The 19,774-nt window shown below is 35.5% G+C and overlaps 1 protein-coding gene across 1 annotated transcript in view; it reads left to right on the forward strand.

Moving 5' to 3' along the window:
• PNSB1 (NDH-dependent cyclic electron flow 1) overlaps positions 1-19,774 on the forward strand; it is a 173,152-nt gene that overhangs the window by 150,360 nt on the left and 3,018 nt on the right. Inside the window, exon 4 of the mRNA XM_089805282.1 lies at positions 9,469-9,726. Within this exon, the coding sequence (XP_089661408.1) occupies positions 9,469-9,726 (258 nt within the window). The remainder of the gene's footprint in view (positions 1-9,468; positions 9,727-19,774) is intronic.

Consider the following 19,774-nt stretch of genomic DNA (forward strand, 5'->3'; position numbering starts at 1 on the left):
AAGGATTTTTATATTTTAAATATTAAGGTTTTACAAAACTTATATGTCTCAAGGTTTTACAAAACTTATATTTCTCAACCCTAATGTGATATTTTAAGATATTTTTTAGCTGATGGATCCATTTAACGATTTTTTATCATTGCCAAATTTGAGCTGAACGTTGGCCAAACAATATTTCTTGGATTGTGAGTTTTTAGTAAGCATCTGATAGCTAGTTATGGTATGGTCCATCTTGATTACTGTATTTGATATTATATGTTTTCTATTTAGTCAGCATGCATTTTGAAAGGGCCCAAAGTCAAACCATGGTAAAGAAAAAAGAAAGATTAAGCAACAACCACTGCAGAATGAAAGAGGACAACGAAGAAAAACGCCTAAAGTTCAACAGAAGTCGCTGATCCTTAAAAATTACCATCCCATTGGGGCCTTTTAAAACCAAATTCTCCAAAGAATTATGCTTCATACTGCACGAGTTTTCCAGCAGTAGGCTTCTTTTATTGATACAAGATGTAAGAATACTAGCTGAGTCAACATTCAGCCCTGAATTCTTGGAAGAGGTGCTCATCTCATTATAGTCTAAGGGGCTTTCCCTCTACTTTCAACCTTTTGTGTGTCCTCATCAATACCACATTCTTCAACAGATTGATTTTTTTTTTCCTCCAAATAGAATGACTTTTCTGGTTACTGGGGCAACTGGCACTAATGTGAGCCACTTTACAACTGTGATGTGCCCTTTCCAAAAGCAGAACCAGCTAAATTGATAAATGATTAAATAAGTTCAAATTAAATTTTAAGCTTATTGACAGCTAATCTTGCTCTTATATGTGTCCTCTCTCTCTCTCTCTCTCTCTCTCTCTCTCTCTCTCTCTCTCTCTATATATATATATATATATATATATAAAAGGTTATCCATATCAATATCATCACTAGAATGATGAAATGTGAAGGTAATGTCACAGCGCAACGATCATGTATTGAATTCATTGTTTAGTCACAAATAGAATAATGTATGCACAGTGAATGGCATAACAGACAACAAATAATAAATTGTATGGCAGTGGAAAATAGATTAAAAGGACATCAATTTGAATTGGTGAAGGAAAATTATACTATAAAACAATCAATATTGAAGTGACAGCAATAAGTTTAAGAGCAATCAATATTAATTAAGTATAGTGAATATAATAAAGAGTAAAGCAGCTATATAAAGAGCAATTAAAACATCTATTTGTATGAATGGGAATGTAAATAAATGCACAGCTAGTATGGGGTTTATGTTTACCCAAAACAACAATCTGAAGGGGTTGATATCTGCTAATATGGACATCAGTTAAGCATGACCATAAAATAGATAGTGCACAATGATAACCATTAAAAATTACATTAAACAAAGGGGAATTTCTATACACCACGATAAGGAGAAAGTGATTAGTTTCTGTTTACAGATTGCTGAATAAATAAATAAATAAGTTGATCAACTCCTTAGAATGAAACACTCCCATAATAAATTTAGAATATTATATAATTAATCTATATTTTTGAATGGCATAATAAACAGTGGCCACTACCAAGACAGGTTGAAAAAGATAATGGATATGATTGAGCTGAGTGAAGTGATCAATCATAGAGGGCAGTGGTAATAGACTAATCGATTGCTATGCCCTAACATAATGAATGATTGACATCAGTCATCGAATCTACATATTCTAAAGGGATGTGATTAAGGAAACAAGGCATGTCTTTGAACGGATGTGTCTCTAGGATGAAGGTATAAAAGGAGATTGAAACATTAAAATCATCAAACTCTTATTAAAATTTGTGAATCATTTCCATACCGCGGGCTTCAAAACATCTCTGAATTTCGCACAATACTATCTTAAACATACAACATATTGATCTTCCCAGAATTACATTAATGCTGGGTTTTCAGCATCAATGAAATTCGTCTTCCTTTTGTTTATATAGAGTCACTTGTCCGATATATGCCAGGTTGATATCTGAAGTTTTAATCGGCATAGGAGTATATATATTGTATATAAACATGAGAGTAGTAAGAAGACAAGAGATTGTAATATTATAATAAGTATGTTTTACAAGTACACGCGTGCACGTGCTCGCACACACACATACACTTATATGTAGATATATATACACACACACTAATGTATATATATCAAATAGTACATTTATGATATATATTGCTAATGATAAAGAATTTAACTTATTAGAGTGATGAAGAGTGCTCCCCTTAATACCACAAACACATAATAGAAATATAGAAATAACAACAATTTGCAAGAACAAAATATGGGCTTTTTATTATCGTCGCAAATGTGGAATTATAGAATTTTGAAATGCAATACGCAAACCCACATGGGCACCTTCCTTACAATAATTTGCAATACAGAGTTGCGAACTATCACCCAACCCAGTTCTAGACAATGTTTGGGCATTCCTTATATAGGCATTTTTACACTGTCTAGGAAGTTTTTGGACATCAAACCCTAACCCTTGAGACCGACTAACCTTAAAATAACATATAGAGTTAGTCTGACACAACTTTGACATTTATTTTGGAATTTTCGATTGGCCCAACTTCGGAAGGCCATAACTTTTGAACCGTTGCTCCAATTGACTATTATAACCCCATTCCAGAATCCTCAGCTTTTAATGTACAAGGGCTGCCTTGTTCAAGTTCAAGTTGACCCTATTTTGGAGCCCATCAAGGGCCTCTAAGGCCTTCAAAACTGATCCGGAATTTTTTATACCAAATTACACATCAAAAAACCGAAATAACTCTACGAATACTTATGATATGACACTGAGCCTCAACTGATAGGTTGACAGATCTAAGATGAACATCCACCTCTGAAATTTGGACATTCTGAGCTCATATAACTAACTTACTAAGTAGCAAGCCCTCACAAACAACTCTAAAATGAGACAACCCTTATTCAAGAAACAAAAAGGAAATATTTTTGGGTGATACAAGATTTCTCTTACACACAAGATGTTCCTGCATCAGACACCCAGAGTAATTTGAGAAGTGACCCTGTCACGTCTCAGGTGTTCAAAGGAAAATCAAGAAGGTTAACCTCCTCCCTTGCTAGCCATGATGAATCTTCTACTGGTCTTCCCTTTCATTTGACCAAGTACTCTTGATAAGTTTTGTTCCTTCTACTTTTGTCAACATGACTATCCAGTATCTCCTCAATCTCCATTGTAGCTAAACTAACTGCTGGAATACTCCACTGCGCTCCTGCAACTTCATCTCCATCACCTTCTTCATGATACTCTATCAGATCTGAAATGTTAAATACTAGTGAAATATGCAATTCAATAGGCAACTCTACTTCATAGACGTTTCTAGAATCATGTTTTTTCACTATCTTGCATGGTCCAAACTTCTTCATTTTCAGCTTATTATATGTACCCACTAGAAAACACCCATTTTTCAAATGAAGCACAACTTCATCTCCAATTTGGAATTCCTTATACCTCCTTTTCACATCTGCCTTAGCCTTGTACTGTGTATTCGGCTTTATAATGTGCTTCCTCACATCCTCATGGATGCGCTTCAAACGTTCAACAAAATCTTTTGCTTCTGCACTACTTATTACTCATTTATCCAACTGCCTCAATTCAGGAGCATTTTTAGGACTGCTTTCATATACAATCTAGAATGGTGATTTCCTAGTACTCCTATTGAAAAAATTATTGTATGCAAATTCTACCTGTGGTAAGATCGGATCCTAGCGTTTTGCCTTGTCTCCAACCAAACATCTCAACAAGTTTCCCAAACTCCTACTCACCACCTCTTTTAGTCCATCAATTTGTGGATGATGTGATGAATTGAACTTCAAATTTGTCTTCAATTTCTTCCACAATGTACGCCAGAAACACCCAACAAACTTGGTATCCCTATTAGAAACTATACTCTTTGGAAGACCATGTAGTCTCACCACTTTATGAAAAACAACTCTACCACATGAACAACATCACTAGTCTTCTTGCAGGGAATGAAATGTGTCATCTTTGAAAATTTGTCTACCACCACAAATATTGAATCATGCCCTCGTTGGGTACTTGGTAAACCAAGAACAAAATCCATGCTAACATCCTCACATGGCTTCTTTAGTATAGGTAATGTCTAATAAAACCTCGTATTCTACATCACTCTTTTTGCCATCTGACATACTCTGCAACTCTGCACAAACTTTATCATATCTTGTTGCAACCATGGCCAGTAATAGTTCTTAGCAACCAAAGTTTTGGTTTTATCTCTACCAAAGTGCCCAGCCAATCCTCCACTATGCTTCTCCTTGATGAGAGACTCTCTCATAGAACTTCTGGGAATGCACAACTAACTTCCGTTGAACAACATACCATCTTGGATTATGAAATCCAACCACTTTGTCCAGTCAAGTGTAACAAGTTCTATACAAGCTTTGCAAGCTTCCCGAAAATCAGGATCCTTCGGATACAAATTCTTGAGTTCCTTGAACCCAACCACTTCAATCTACATCACTGTTAGCAAAAATTGTCTTCTACTAAGAGCATCTGCAACTCTGTTAGACTTTCCACTCTTGTGTTTTAAAACAAATGTATAACTCTATAAAAACTCAACCCCTTTCAGATGCCTTTGGTTCAAATTTCCTTGACTATTCAAATATTGCAAAGCTTGATGATCATTATACAAAAAAAGCTTGTCAGGAAGGAAATAGTGTCTCCACTTCTTTAATTTTTGAACTTTAGCTTAAAATTCCTGATCATAAACAAAATATTTTCTTTTGGCATCATTCAACTTCTCACTGAAATAAGCAATAGGTCTACCTTCTTGGCTCAAAACAACTCTTATTGCAGTGCCACTTGCATCACAATCTACTTGAAACACTTTATTAAAATCTAGAAGTGATAAAACGGGCTGCTTTGTAACTTTCTGTTTCAACAAATTAAAACTCTTATCTGCTCCTACTATCCACTTAAATTCTTTCCTATCCCTTCTCATTGTTTTAGTCAAGGGTTCACAAATACTGCTAAAACCTCTGATAAATTTCTATAAAAACTAGCCAGGGCATGAAACGGTCTTACATCAATCACACTCCTTAGAATAGGCCATTCAAGGATAGCCTTCACTTTCTCAGAGTCCATATTTAGACCTTTTGCGGAAACTACAAATCCCAGGTATACCAACTCTTTCACAAAACTACACTTCGTTAGATTTATCAACAACTTTTCTTCCCTCAACTTCTCAAACCCCTTACGAATATGCATCAAATGCTCCTCTAATGTCTTGCTAAAGATCAAAATATCATCTAGGTAAATGATGACAAACCTACCCATAAATTCCTTTAATACCTCATCCAGGAGTCGCATGAAGGTGCTTGGTGCATTGGTTAGCCCAATAGACATGACTAACCACTTGTACAATCCTTCCCTTGTCTTGAAGGCAGTCTTCCACTCATCTCCTCTGATGTGAATCCGATGGTACCCACTCTCCAAATCTATCTTTGTGAAATACACTACTTCACTCAAACAATACATAATATCATCCATCTATGGCAATGAAAATCTGTACTTGATTGCAATCTTGTTCATAGCCCATGAATCTATACACATCCTCCACTCTCCATTTTTCGTAGGTGTTAATATGGTTGGTACATCACATGGACTCTGACTCTCTCGAATCAACCCCTTCTATAGCAACTCATTCACTTATCTGTTCAACTCCTCACTTTTTACTAGTGTCATTCTGTGCACTGCCTTGTTTGGAAAACTAGCTCTTGGAATCAAGTCCATCCGGTGACTGATCTTCCTTACTGATGGTAATCGATCAGGGACATTATCTGAGATAATACCTAGAAATTCTTCCAACAAATCTCCAACTTTTGCAAGTACCTCTTCTACTTCTTTACCATCTTTTTGGAATTAGAGAAAAACACGTGTTCACACCTCATATCCTCTAGGAACTTCTTTCCATCAACAAAACATACTCTGGCAGCACTACATACCTTTTCATTTGTATCCTTCAATGGCTTCAGCTTATGTTTCACTTCATTGTTTGTCAAATTGTAGGTATTTGCATGCCCATCATGTACAACATGCCTATCAAACTGCCATGGCCTACCCAAAAACACATGACATTGTCCATAGGTATGATATCACACAACGCCTTATCCTGGTAGCTTCCAATCTTGAACTTCACTAAGCATTTCTCATTGACCATGATCTTATGGTCATCCTACACCCAGACAATACAGTATTATGGATGCAGGTGTTTTTGTCTCTTCAGTTTTAACTTTGTGACCATCTTTTCTGACATTAGATTGTCAGTACTTCAACCATCAATGATCACATCACAACACTTATCTTCACATTTGCACCTTGTGTGAAACAAGCTCCTTTGATCAAGTTCATTCTCACCACTCAGCAAGACTCTTTTGTTAACTAGGATTTCTCTTTTAGCATCTTCAGAATGTGATGATTTGACATCTTCATCAACATGCACAACTCTAGCCTAGCCTTCCATTCTACTATTAACCCTTGGCATTGGGAGCATTCAAATGCTCTATGCCCTTCTTCTCCACAATGAAAACACTTTCCACAAAAACCTCCTCTTCCAGATCTTTGCCCTGTGTCTCTTCCTCTCTGATCTCTATTGTTCTGGTCATGGAAACAATTGGGATTGTTTCCCCTCTAGTTTTGACTACTATTACTTGCCACATCCTTGTTTTTCTGATCGTCATTCCGGCCTTATAAGACCATCCACCAGATCTTCCCCCACGACCTCTTCCACTATTCTTGTTATCAAATTTCTTGTTTAGCTTTTCCTCAACTCTTAGGGAAAACTTGTATGCCTCTTCCATACTATTCATTCGGACCAGACTCAATTCCTCTTGAATGTTCAGCCTCAACCCATTAAGATAATGGGCAATTTTCTCCTTGTCATCTTTTGCATGGCTTGTTCTGATTAGAACTTAGTAGAACTATTCGGTATACTCTTGAACAAATCTTCTCGCTTGCTTCAACCCTTGCATTTCCTTTAGCAAATCAAGCTCATAATCCATGAGAATGGATTGTCCCTTCAATTTAACTATCATCTGGTCCCATCTGGTGATTTTATCCCTTCCTATTCTATTTCGCTCCAATTGAATCTCTTGCCCAAATCTTCATGTGACCCTTCAGTTTGGCCTTTGCAAATTTAACTCTATCAGGATCCTCAATATCTTCATACTCAAAGTACTCCTCCAATTCATTGATCCAATCGATCAACTCCTTTGGGTTAAGATTTCTTGAAAATGTGGGAACCTCAAACTTCGGTCTTTTTCTGATTTTGGAAATGGCCCTAAAAAGCCTTGCTTCTTCTAGGTTCAGAATTGTCTCTTCTTCATTATTTTCTTCTTCTTCTACTTCATCCTCACTTTCATCTCTTACAACACGATTTATTCCTTTGCACATTTGTTCTTCCAATGCTTGTATCTATCTTTGGAAGGCTCTAAAACCCTTAGCTGTAACACCTACGACTCTTTCACCACGCTCTCTTCATGGACGCATTTTTGAATTTCCATTGAAACCCTAGTGCAAACTGTCTCACAATCAACGATCTATCTACATGCTCAGCCCAAATCACGGTCCTGGTGCAACTGCCTCACAGTCGGCAATTCGTTTACACACTCGAGAATTCTTGCTCTAATACCACTCGATGAAGGGTGCTCTCCTTAATACCAGAAACACATAACAGAAACAAAGAAATAACAGCAATTTGCAAGAACACAATATGGGCTTCTTGTTATCACTACAAATGTAGAATTATAGAATTTTGAAATACAATATGCAAACCCACATGGGTGTCTTCCTTACAATAATTTGCAATCCAGAGCTGCAAACTATCACCCAAAGCTGTCCTAGACAATGTTTAGGCATTCCTTATATGGGCATTTTTACACCACTCGGAAAGTTTCTAGTCATCAAACCCTAACCCTAAAATAACATATAGAGTTGGCCCAATACAACTTCGACATTTGTTTTGAAATTTTCGGTCAGCCCAACTTTGGAAGGCCATAAATTTCAAACTATTGCTCTGATTGACTATTATAACCCTTTTTCAGAATCCTTAGCTTTTGAATCTCCAGGGCTTGACACATGCAATCTCTAGTTGACCCCATTTTGGAGCCCATCCAACGCCTCTAAGGCCTTCAAAACTGAGCCTGAAGTCTTAATGCTAAAATTACACACCAAAAATTCGCAATAACTCCACGAATACTCATGATATGACATTGAGCCTCCACATCCACCTCTGAAATTAGGACATTCCGAGCTCATATGATTGACTAACTAAGTAGCAAGGCTTCACAGACAACAACTCTGCATTGAGACAACCCTTATTCAAGAAACAAAAAGGAAATATTTTTTAGTTATACAAGATTGCTCTTACACCCAGGATGCTCCTGCATCATAGAGATAATCAATTGACCACATGTTAATATATGTTCATATCAACACAAAAAAACCTATGTTGGCCTAATCTTAAATCTTTCATTAATACCTCTGGAAGGATAGGTCGGTTTGTATGTGGAGAGGTGAGTAATTCCATCACAAATTAGGTGACTTCCAAGGGGTGGTATTTGCAGATCTTCATGAAACCCTTGGACTTAATTATGAAGGCAGTTTCAAGCACCATATGACAGTAATTTCCCTCCTCCATTAGAGCCAAGAAAGAAATCCGGATTAGGTTTAAATGTAAACATTGTGGATTGTATTATGAATGAATTAGCTATCTCTTAATTTAACGAAGACGAATATTGCATAATAATGTATAATAATGTGTTTTAAATAGTAAGTCCTAATAGGGGACATTACAAATTTACAACAATGATGAATCACCAAAAGGATCTTCAGAAACTATCTACTGCACCCAAGCTCCATACTTGGAAGAAAAGGTAACCCAATATGGGAGCACCTTATTTTTCTCCACACGCACACAAAAATGAGCAAAGATCAAACACTTTTTAAATTTTGTGACTGAATCTGTGTTAAAATACTGTCTAAAAGTGTTTGCAATGAGCATAAAGACTTGCCCCAAAATTCCAAAAGTGTTTGATTTTATATGTTACTTGTGTGATTGGTTGTTCAATTTTTCGAAAGTTTGGGAGTTTTTTAAAATACCTACTGAGATTAAGAGAATTTATGTATCCATATGATCTTATGTGGGAAGTAATAAGGTTTCACAAAACTGATAGAGAATTAGAGTAATAGTCAAAGTGTATATGATTTCTAGGATGTCTCAAAAGTACATATGATTTAACATCAAGAATAAAAATTAGTGCATTGTATTAGAAATTAATTTTCCTGTCTACCAGATTCATCTAGCCAAATTAAGGATATCATATGGAATGGTAACATTGTAGGTTGCTCCAATTGAACATTTGATTTATTTTTTTCTTTAAATGTGTCTGGGTTTGCCAACAGGTACGAAGAACTAATTGAGCAATTGGCACAGCCAGGACGAAATGTACCAAGACAAGCCATCCCGCCATTGAGAATCTCAATCTCAAGAAAGCTGAGGGAGGTTGTAGAAACCAAATACAAAGATGCAGGTTTGGTTAAAGGGGAATTTCTTGTCATCCATGGCATTGAGTCTGACTCTGCAGCAACAATGCAGTCGAGGGGAGATTATGACAGCCTGCTTCCTGTAAAGTACTGGACTGACCTTTCAAGATCCGTAAGGTATGTATATCATCTTGCATATCATCAATTAGTACAACCATCATATGGTACTTATCAATAGATCAACTGACAATCTTTACTATTATAAGTATCCCAGTTTTACTGTTGAACTATTACATTCAATTTTGCTACTCCAAATTTATCCCTTTTGTTCTTCTAAATGTGAATGGATTTCCATTTTGTATCACTTCCATTTATTTATAAAAACTATAAATGTAAGGGAAAAGGTCTAGATAAATTTGTCAAAAGTGAAAAGAATTCGATCATAGGTGGTTCGTTAAGTATGTGTTTCCTGTTTATGATTATTCCTTCGAACTTTTGAAAGAGGTCTGAATATTATTGAACTTCCCTTTTTAAAGGTTATAGGCTCATGATGATTTCCTCTTGGTTGCACCTAATCATTTTTCTTAAAACCTTGTAAACTTGTGACTTTCTCGAGCATTTTAGTGTTTACCATCTTTAATGTGTTGGAACTTCATGTGTGTTTAGTGTTTTTGATTCCTAAAGTCTTCTCTTTTTCCTCCACCTATTCCCTTGAAGATAGCTTTTCATGGTTTCTCTTTTGTCGAAAACTATTTCTGGAAAGTTATTACCTGATCATGATCTAGTGCAGCGCATTGACTGTGACACATAATGGAAATTAAAAAAATTCTCTTAGTTGTAATTACATACAATTTTTCATTAGGTGCATCTGTCAGATATAAGTCATCCCTAGAAAAGCACAAAAAGGGTTCAATGCAAAAGCACACCTGGGACAAGTAACCTTGAAATCTTAAGACGTTTCTCTAATGTTCTTTGGGTTTTCTTGTTTAGTTACTATATCACATTCTTTATTTGTAGAATATATTCCACCTGCTTTCCCTATCTTCTTTTGAGAGTTGGAATATCCTAAAAGTAGTCTTGTAACAATTTATTGCTCTGCCATTGAAGGGGTTTCTTAATCCTTTTAAAGTATTCAGGGAGAAACAACTTGCATGGATTTATGCTTGCAGGTCTCGTGTCATCACCACTTAGCATAGAAAGCCAGAATTATTAAGACATGGCTACAAAGCTTCCATGGTTGGAGATGATGAACAAATCAAATAGGAAAAGCAACACCTTACTAAGTTTTTCGGGAGGAATGATACAAGAGGAAACACATAGCAAGGGTTTTGAGAATACAAGAAGTGTATTGGAAACTCTAAAAGCTTGAATGTTAAAGCATGTAGCTTCGGTCTAACAATGACTATGATCAAAGATCTATATACGTATGTAAATATATACCAGTATGATTTACATACTGATATATATACATACATATATATATCTATATAATCTTAGTATATGTAATTTTGCATATGATCGATACAGTTGAACCAATGAACATATATATTATTTGAGATCGCATCTCAACCATGATCAAAATCAATTAATGCAAGCATATCAAAGGATCGTTAGCATCTCAAGTTCAAGAACATCTTTGTTATCTCTGTTATTTATGTACTAGCATATACAGATTCTGGAGCAAATCAAATTCATTGACATTAGTGTTCAAACCTGCAATCAAAGTTGTGCATCAATTAGCCTCACATTGAAATCTGGTTAGAAAATTTACATGATATGAGAGCCTTGTTAAGGAGAGATCTCATTAAGTTTAAGAGATCAGATTTCACATTAAGTTGCAGTCACTCATTATTCTTCAAGATGACAAACATGTTAAGATTCGAACACCACCTTACAAGTGCTGACAATTTTGAATCCTGGAAACTTCGTATAATGATGTTATTAAAAGAGAACAAAGTAGATTACTTTGTAAAAGAAGAAAAGGAAGAACCTAAAGATGATCCAGAGAAAACTCTATGGATTGAGAATAATGAGAAGGCCATGAAAATAATAGTGGATGTTATTCAAGATCACATAGTGCCTATTGTGGCAAAACATGCAACAATGTATCGCATGTTTAAAACTCTTGAAAATGCATTCATAATAAATAACACTAGTAGAAAACTTGCTCTTAAAAGAAAAATGAATAACATTAGCATGAATAAAGGAGAAATAGTAAATGCCTTCTTCATGAGAATAACAGAATTGAAAAATAAATTATCTTTTGTCAGTTATGAGAATGACGAACAAGAATTATCCCTAATAGCATTAGGAGGACTACCAAATTCTTGGGAGTCATTTGTACAAGATATAAGTGCAAGATCTAAAATTCCAAAACTAGACCGACTAAGATTTGATTGTCTTCAAGAAGCATCGAGATTAATGACTAAAGGAAAACATTATACCTTAGATGAAGACATTCATGTTCTTAACACCAACTCTCATATGAAGGGTAAGAAGAAGAACACAAAGAGGAAAAGAAACTTTCATGGAAAGGGATAGTCAAAATAGAAGAAAGACTTGTCTAAAATTCAATGTTTCAGATGTGATCAATTTGGACATTACGCACTAAATTGTCCTGGTCAATGAAAACTTCAAGCATCATTTTCCAAAACTGATAAATCAATCGAAGGTCAAGATTCTAAGAAGTATGCCTTCTACTCAGCCTTGTCTAGTCAAATATCAACCAAGTCCAACACTTGGATAATTGACAGTGGATCTTTAAGACACGTCACTAGATATCAAGATAACTTAGAAGGCATGCAAATAGAAACAAATGAAGAAGTTACAATTAGCGATGATTTTGCACATTCCGTAAAAGGAATTAGGACCTGCACCATCAAATTAAAATCCGGAAAATCTATTCAACTTTTTGGAGTTCTATATGTACCAAGTATTAAAAGGAATTTAATATCTTTATCAGCACTTGAAGATGATGGTTATAGAATTACTTTCATGGAAGGCAAAGTACTAGCATAGGCAAAGAATTCAACTATAAAGATGGCTCAAACAATAGGAGTACAACAAGGACTGTTATATGAGCTTTGCACTAAGACAAATCTTGCACTTGTTCATGAGACTTCAGCTTCAAATGAAATCTAGCATAAAAGATTAGGTCATATCAAATTTCGTGCTCTAACATCTATGGAGAAGTTGGTAACTGGAATCCCAAATTAAGTCAAATTTACAATGAATCCTGCAAAGGTTGTGGCTTGGGGAAAAACACTAAAAATTCATTTCCTCATAGTTTGAGAAAAACTAAAAATGTGTTAGAACCAATGCACTCAGACCTATGTGGACCCATGTCTACACCATCCATAGGAGGGTTCTTGTACTATGTGATATTTGTTGATGATTTTTCAAGGAAGACATGGATATACTTCCTTAAGTGTAAAGAATCTGAAGAAATTCCTTCTAAATTTAAAGAATTCAAAATTATTACTAAAATCTCCTTAGAAAAGAAAATTAAAATTCTAAGAAGAGATACTGAGAAAGAATACACTTTTGAAATATTTAAAGAATTCTACAAACTTGTTGGGATTAAGAGGGAGATTATAGTTTCCTACAACCCTCAACAAAATGGAGTTGCTAGAAGAAAAAAAATAGAACCATTGTAGAAGTTGCTAGGGCTATGATATTTGATCAAAACTTGAGCATGTCATTTTGGGCTGAAGCATCTAATACAACAGTCTACATTCAAAATAGATGTCCTCACTCACATCTAGACAACAAAACTCTTAAAGAAGCATTTTCAGGTATGAAATCCGACATTAGCCATTTAAGGATATTTGGATGTCCTGTGTATGTTCATGTACCTAAGGAGAAAAGGGCTAAGTTAGAACCTATTGGAAGGAAAGGAATTCTTATTGGTTTTAGTGAAACAGTAAAGGGTTACAAAATCTACATACCTGGATAGAAACAAATAGAACTCAGTAGAGATGTCATCTTTGAAGAAGACTACTTTCAAAAGAGCCAAAATTCCAAATGAACTAGATACCGATGACTTATCTTGTTCCTTGGAAGAGGCTCCTACTCCTGAGGTTTAGAGGGAGTACCCTAAAGAAACTTCAAATGAAAATGAGATGCTTCTTGAGACTCAAGAAGAGAGTCTTGACAATAATTCTAAAAGGCCACTTTGGGCAAGGAAAATTATAGAGGAAGGAGATGAATTTGCAGCACCTTCAAGGATATGCAGAGAAAGCAAAAGACCTCAAAAATTAACATACAATGCATTCATGTGTTGAACCTTCTAATGCTTTTGAAGCTCTTAAACATAAAGTTTGGAAAGATGCAATGGTGGAACAGTATCAGTCTATACTAAAAAATGATGTTTGGGATATAGTTCCTCGACCTAAAAGAAAATCTGTTGTTTCATTCAAATGGCTCTTCAAAGTTAAGTATGCTGCAGATGGTAGCATTGAAAAACATAAAGCTCGTTTTGTGGCTAGAGGATTCTCTCAAAAGGAAGGAATTGACTTTGAAGAAACTTTTGCAACAGTTGCCAGGTATACCTCAATTAGAACTGTAATAGCCATTGCAGCAGCTAAAGGTTGGAAAATTCCTCTAATGGATTTAAAAACTACTTTTCTAAATGGAATAATTGAGGAAGAAGTATACTTGGAACAACCAAAAGGATTTGTGACTCATGATGTTGCCTTCTATGTATGTAAACTAAAAAGGGCTCTATATGGACTCAAACAGGCTCCCCGAGCCTAGTATAAAAGGATTGATAAATATCTTCTATAAGTCTTGGATTCACCAAGAATGATGTTGACCCAAATCTTTACTTTAAAGTAACTAAAGGTGATATGTTGATTCTAATTCTTTATGTTGATGACCTTCTGATTACAGGAGAAGACCATCTCATTAATCAGTGTAAAAAAGAATTAACTTCTAAATTTCACATGAAAGACTTAGCGATTCTTCATTACTTCCTTGGATTGGATGTTCGTCAAAAGTCTAGGAATATCTTCCTACATCAAAAGAAGTATACTGTCGATATTTTGAAAAGATTTGGAATGTGGAATTGTCAGCCTATGGAAATCAACTTACACAAGCTGAAGGAAGCAAGTGCTGAATCTAGGCTAGTTGATCCCACTTTATACAGATAGATAATTGGGTCTCTAATGTATCTTGTGAATACTCGACCTGATATCTGCAATGTTGTGAATGCATTAAGTCAGTTCATGTGTGAACCTCGTGAAATACATCTTGTTGCTTTGAAGCATATATTAAGGTACCTTTAAGGCACTATTAGGTATGAACTGAAATATGAGAATACCGGCTTGAAGTTACATGGATATACTGATTCTGATTAGGCCGGAAGTGTAAAAGACCGAAAGAGTACATCAAGATGTTGTTTCAGTTTAGGATCAGCTATGATCTCATGGATCTGCAGGAAACAAGCTTCAGTTGCTCAGAGTTCTACTGAGGCAGAGTATATTGCAGTAGCAATGGGAGCAAGAGAAGCAGTGTGGCTTCAAAAATTGCTTTGTAGTTTATTTGTGAACCTCTAAAACCTACCACTATTCATTGTGATAACTAAAGTTGTATCAAATTGTCCATTAATCCAGTATTTCATGATAGATCCAAGCATATAAAAATCCCTTACCACTACGTAAGAGACATGGTTGAAAGAAGAGCTATTCAGTTGGAATATATTAATACAAGTGATCAAACAACTGACATTCTCACCAAGCCTCTTCCTAAAGTGAAGGTTGATCATTACTTGGTATGGTTGAAATGTAAGTTTATGAGATTGAGTCTCAACTTTGTAAATTTGTATTTGTTGATTCGAGTTTTGTATCACTACATAACATATTAGTAATTGAATACTTGATACGGAGTATCAAACATACGATTCCTCTCTTGAAAACTTAATACTCATGGGACATGAGAATAACTCCAATGTTCCTTACACTTGTGGATACTCACTCAGTTTTATCGATGTGATTTGTTGGTAATCACGTAGGCAGCCTTATACAAATTGTTGAGGATGACTTGGACTTTGGTGAGATGATGGAGATGGTGGTTCGGTGCGAATGCTAGATGATTTTGGTGGAAAAGTGATGGTGGTGGAGGGTGAATGGTTCTTACGACTAGTGTCTATCTAACTCTCTTCTTCCAAATTCTAAGTCCTAAACTTCTTGCTACCCTACTCCAACTCCTATGGATGGAAGATTAGTAAATGGACTGGGATCGAATCTAATGAAAGTTAACCAATGGCTCCACCTTCACAGATGCAATGATTCAAAGGAAAAATAAACTAGTTTGCCACACAAGGCTTCCCAACAAGCCGCTAGGATGCTAGTGGCTTAGTATTGATCCCTATCAAACATCTCCTAATGCTACCATACAACTATTCATCTACTTTACTCTTACTTAGCAACTTGAAATGAAATTTGCTTCAACAACTTGAAAAAAAATTTATTCTAACTATTTGGAAGTCGAAACCATGCAATAATACCAAAGGCTCTTAATCACCATGCAAGTCACAACAATGAGAAAGAAATAGCGAATTTTGGCATTATCTTATGCAACAATTTTCTCCAACCCTTACAAATGAGAGCAAATGGCCTTATATAGAGGCCAAAATGTACAACCGACGGTAGAGATAAAGAGGCAAAATCGAGGATCCAGATTGAATCCTAGAAACCCTAATTAGGGTTGCCACCCCATTGGCCAATGAGAAGACGCCACCTCGTCAATGGACCAATGAAAAAAGTGTAAAACTGGCAACTAATGAGAAGGCACCAAAATGGTGGCCAATCACAATTAGGCACTTGTCCTATCCTAGAAGAAAGGGAAATTGCCACTTGGGCTTACATCAAATGATCTTCTAATATGACTCTCCCTTTTTCTTTCATTCTTTTAGCCAAGGCAATGAACCTAGCTAGCCTTTCGTTGATTTCTTCCATGGGAGGACAAGGTGTGTACTTTATCTTGAGCTCCACCGATTTCATCATGCTATTTGTTACTTGTAGTGTCTTCTCATGATCCTTCTCATACTCTTTTGCAAATCCAATGAAAGCATTTAGGGAGGAAAGGGTGTTCAAATGTTTCTTCTTGGTAGCAACCTTTCCTAGCTCATCCAATCTCGATCCAAGTCTTGTCTCATTGATATTCTCTTCTCTGATGTCTTCAAAATCAAGCGCCACTCCGATGTCACTCATCATGGTTGTAATGGAAGTGTCGACGCCTGGGCTATGATGTGCAACCGCCTTCTATATATCTTCTTTGCCAAGGGGGATTGTCCTTTTTTTAGTCTGTCCTTTACCTATATCATGTTTACTATACCGACATTCGTATCAGTTATTCACCTCATTTTCGAGAAGAAAGTTGTTTTAGGCATCATATCCTCTTTATCTTTCTTAGTGTTTGTTCCCTTAGGGTTCTTTCTTGCACTAACATCTACCATCTTGTCAACCTATGATAGGATGGTGAAGTGGTGGATAATGAATGCAAAAAGAACCAAGGGAGACAATATCAAGACAAGAACGAAAGAAGGAACTCAGCTTAAGGACCCCTTTCAACTCTAAATGATTTGAAGTTACCTTACTAATAGTTGGGTCTTCTTTTGGATTTTAGGATCAAACTTCGTATCAGGTTTACTATACTGACATTGGTATCGGTTATTCGCCTCGTTTTCAAGAAGAAAGTTGTTTTGGGCATCATATCCTCTTTGTCTTTCTTAGTATTTTTTCCCTTAGGATTTTTGCTTGCACTACCATCCTCCATCTCGTCGCCCTATTATGGGATGGTAAAGTGGTGGAAAATGAATGCAAGAAGAACCAAGGGAGACAATATCTAGACAAGAACGAAAGAAGGAAGTTAGTTTAAGGACCCTTTCAACTCTAAATGATTAAAAGTCACCTCCACCAATAGCCAAATCTTTGTTTTGGAATCTAGGATCAGACTTTGAGAATTTCAAATCCCTTGAAAATCAGAATTTTAATTCTTGAGAATTGTCCACCTTTCGCCCAAAAAATCGGACCTTTGATCGCAATAGCCTCCTGTAAACAAAATCGCTCAAATTAGGGCAGAAATCGCAGCTCCTTTAGAAAATATGAAATCAGACTTGGACCATAACAAATCTGCCCCCTCAACTTTGCAATTCTCAAAATGTCTTCTTTTGCGACAACAAATCGCCAAGGAAGGAAAGTGCAGATCCAAATCACCCAAGAGGAAAAAAAAAATCGCCAAACACCATGAAAATCTGCCCTTTTAAAAAAATCACCCAAAAGAAAGAGCCAATCTGCCCTTGCAAAATCGCCTAAGGAAGAGGAAAATCTGCCTTGCAAAATCGCCTAAGCAAGAAGAAAATCTGCCTTGCAAAATCGCCTAAGCAAGAAGAAAATCTGCTCTTGCAAAATCACTAACACCATGAAGAGGAAAAGATAAGTGAGGAGAAAAGAGGAAAGGGTTTCCTCTTATACCCAACTTGCCACTCCCTCCTAGCTGGCCGACTGGGACCTTGGGAGCAAGAAAATATTAATTAAACCACTAAAGCTGGCCTCCAATTAAATGCTTAGCACGAAATTAACTTTGCCATGATGAAATTTACTTTTTTAAATTGCCAATTAGACTAAAATTGCAAAAAGAAAGTAAATAATGCCTTAGAGATGCTAAATGTTTCCATTTAATGACAATTTAGCAATTAATATGTCATTAAAATTGGATTTTGGCTAGCCAAAAGCCATTTTTCCATATTAAATTACCAATTTCATTAAGATTTAAAAAAATTCAAGGCAAATTTAGTCCATTTGAAGCCAATTTTTTTGCAATTCCATTCAAAACGCTTTTGCCAAGCAAATTAAATTTTAGACAAAAATGAAATAATATCTATAGTCTAAAATCTATTTTGCAATTTGATTTCATCTTCACAAAATTAATTTTTTCACCAAAAAAATTCAAGATTTTCCAAACAACTTAAATCTAACAAAATTTCACCTTTTGAAAATTATCCAAATTTATACAATTATATCCAAACTTTCAAAAGAGAATGTCTAAGTACAAATTTTGCAATTTTATCCTGCCAAGTGTTGCTTTGAAATTTTGTCCAGCCTAAGGATGAAATTGGTTGTTATGGAAAATCATGTCAAAATCGGGTGAAAATAAACTTAGTCCTTCTCCCTTCTGGCCTAAAGGCATCCAAGACTTAAAAATTCTCAAAAATTAAATCAAAATCGTTGGACCATCCAAAAAATTTGCCAAGGCAATTAAAAAAGGGGGGTCCCCAAAATTTTGGGGCGATGGTGTGAGAACCTCACAATAGTATTATTTTTAATAAAGATGTTTAAAGTGTAAACTCGTTTGTCATATGTGTGACTCTATGACTTATGGGCCTACCCTATGTACATTATTATAAGGCGACGACTTTATAATGATTAAATTACTATCATGATGAATATCATGTGACTTGATATTCATGGACAAGTTATGATAGTTAAAATGACATTGATAGATATCATTGTGACGTGATATCTGTAGAAGATCAATATGTTCATCTTATCATGGTGGGTATTATGTGACATAATATCTATGGATATACCATGATCTCTTATGGTAGATATCATGAGACTTGATATATGTGTACACACCATAACTGGAAAGAATATCATGAGACTTGATTTTCGTATGTATATCACTAACTAGGAGATATCATTTTCAAGTAAGGAGAACTTATATATATGTATATGCACTTTGTCTTCCCTAGCTAAGAGGGAGTGTTAAAGCATGTAGCTTCGGTCTAATAATGACTGTGATCAAAGATCTATATACGTATGTATATATATACCAGTATGATTTACATACTAACGTGTATATATATATATATATAATCTCAATATATGTAATTCTGCATATGATCAATATAGTTGAACTAATGAACATATATAGATATTATCTAAGATCATATCTCAACCATGATCGAAATCAATTAATGCAAGCATATCAAAGGATCGCTAGCATCTCAAGTTCAAGAACATCTTTGTTATCTCTGTTATTTTTGTACTAACATAGACAGATTCTAGAGCAAATCAAATTCATTGACATCAGTGTTCAAACCTGCAATCAAAGTTATGCATCAGTCAGCCTCACATTGCAATCTGGTAAGAAACTTTACATTGAATGATTCCACTAACCAACTAGAAACCTCTTAACCATACATTGACAGAATTAAATTCAC

This window comes from Cupressus sempervirens, chromosome 10 (genome assembly GCF_028749045.1).
Source record: "Cupressus sempervirens isolate cs-2001-9-10 chromosome 10, ASM2874904v1, whole genome shotgun sequence".
NCBI lineage: Eukaryota > Viridiplantae > Streptophyta > Pinopsida > Cupressales > Cupressaceae > Cupressus > Cupressus sempervirens.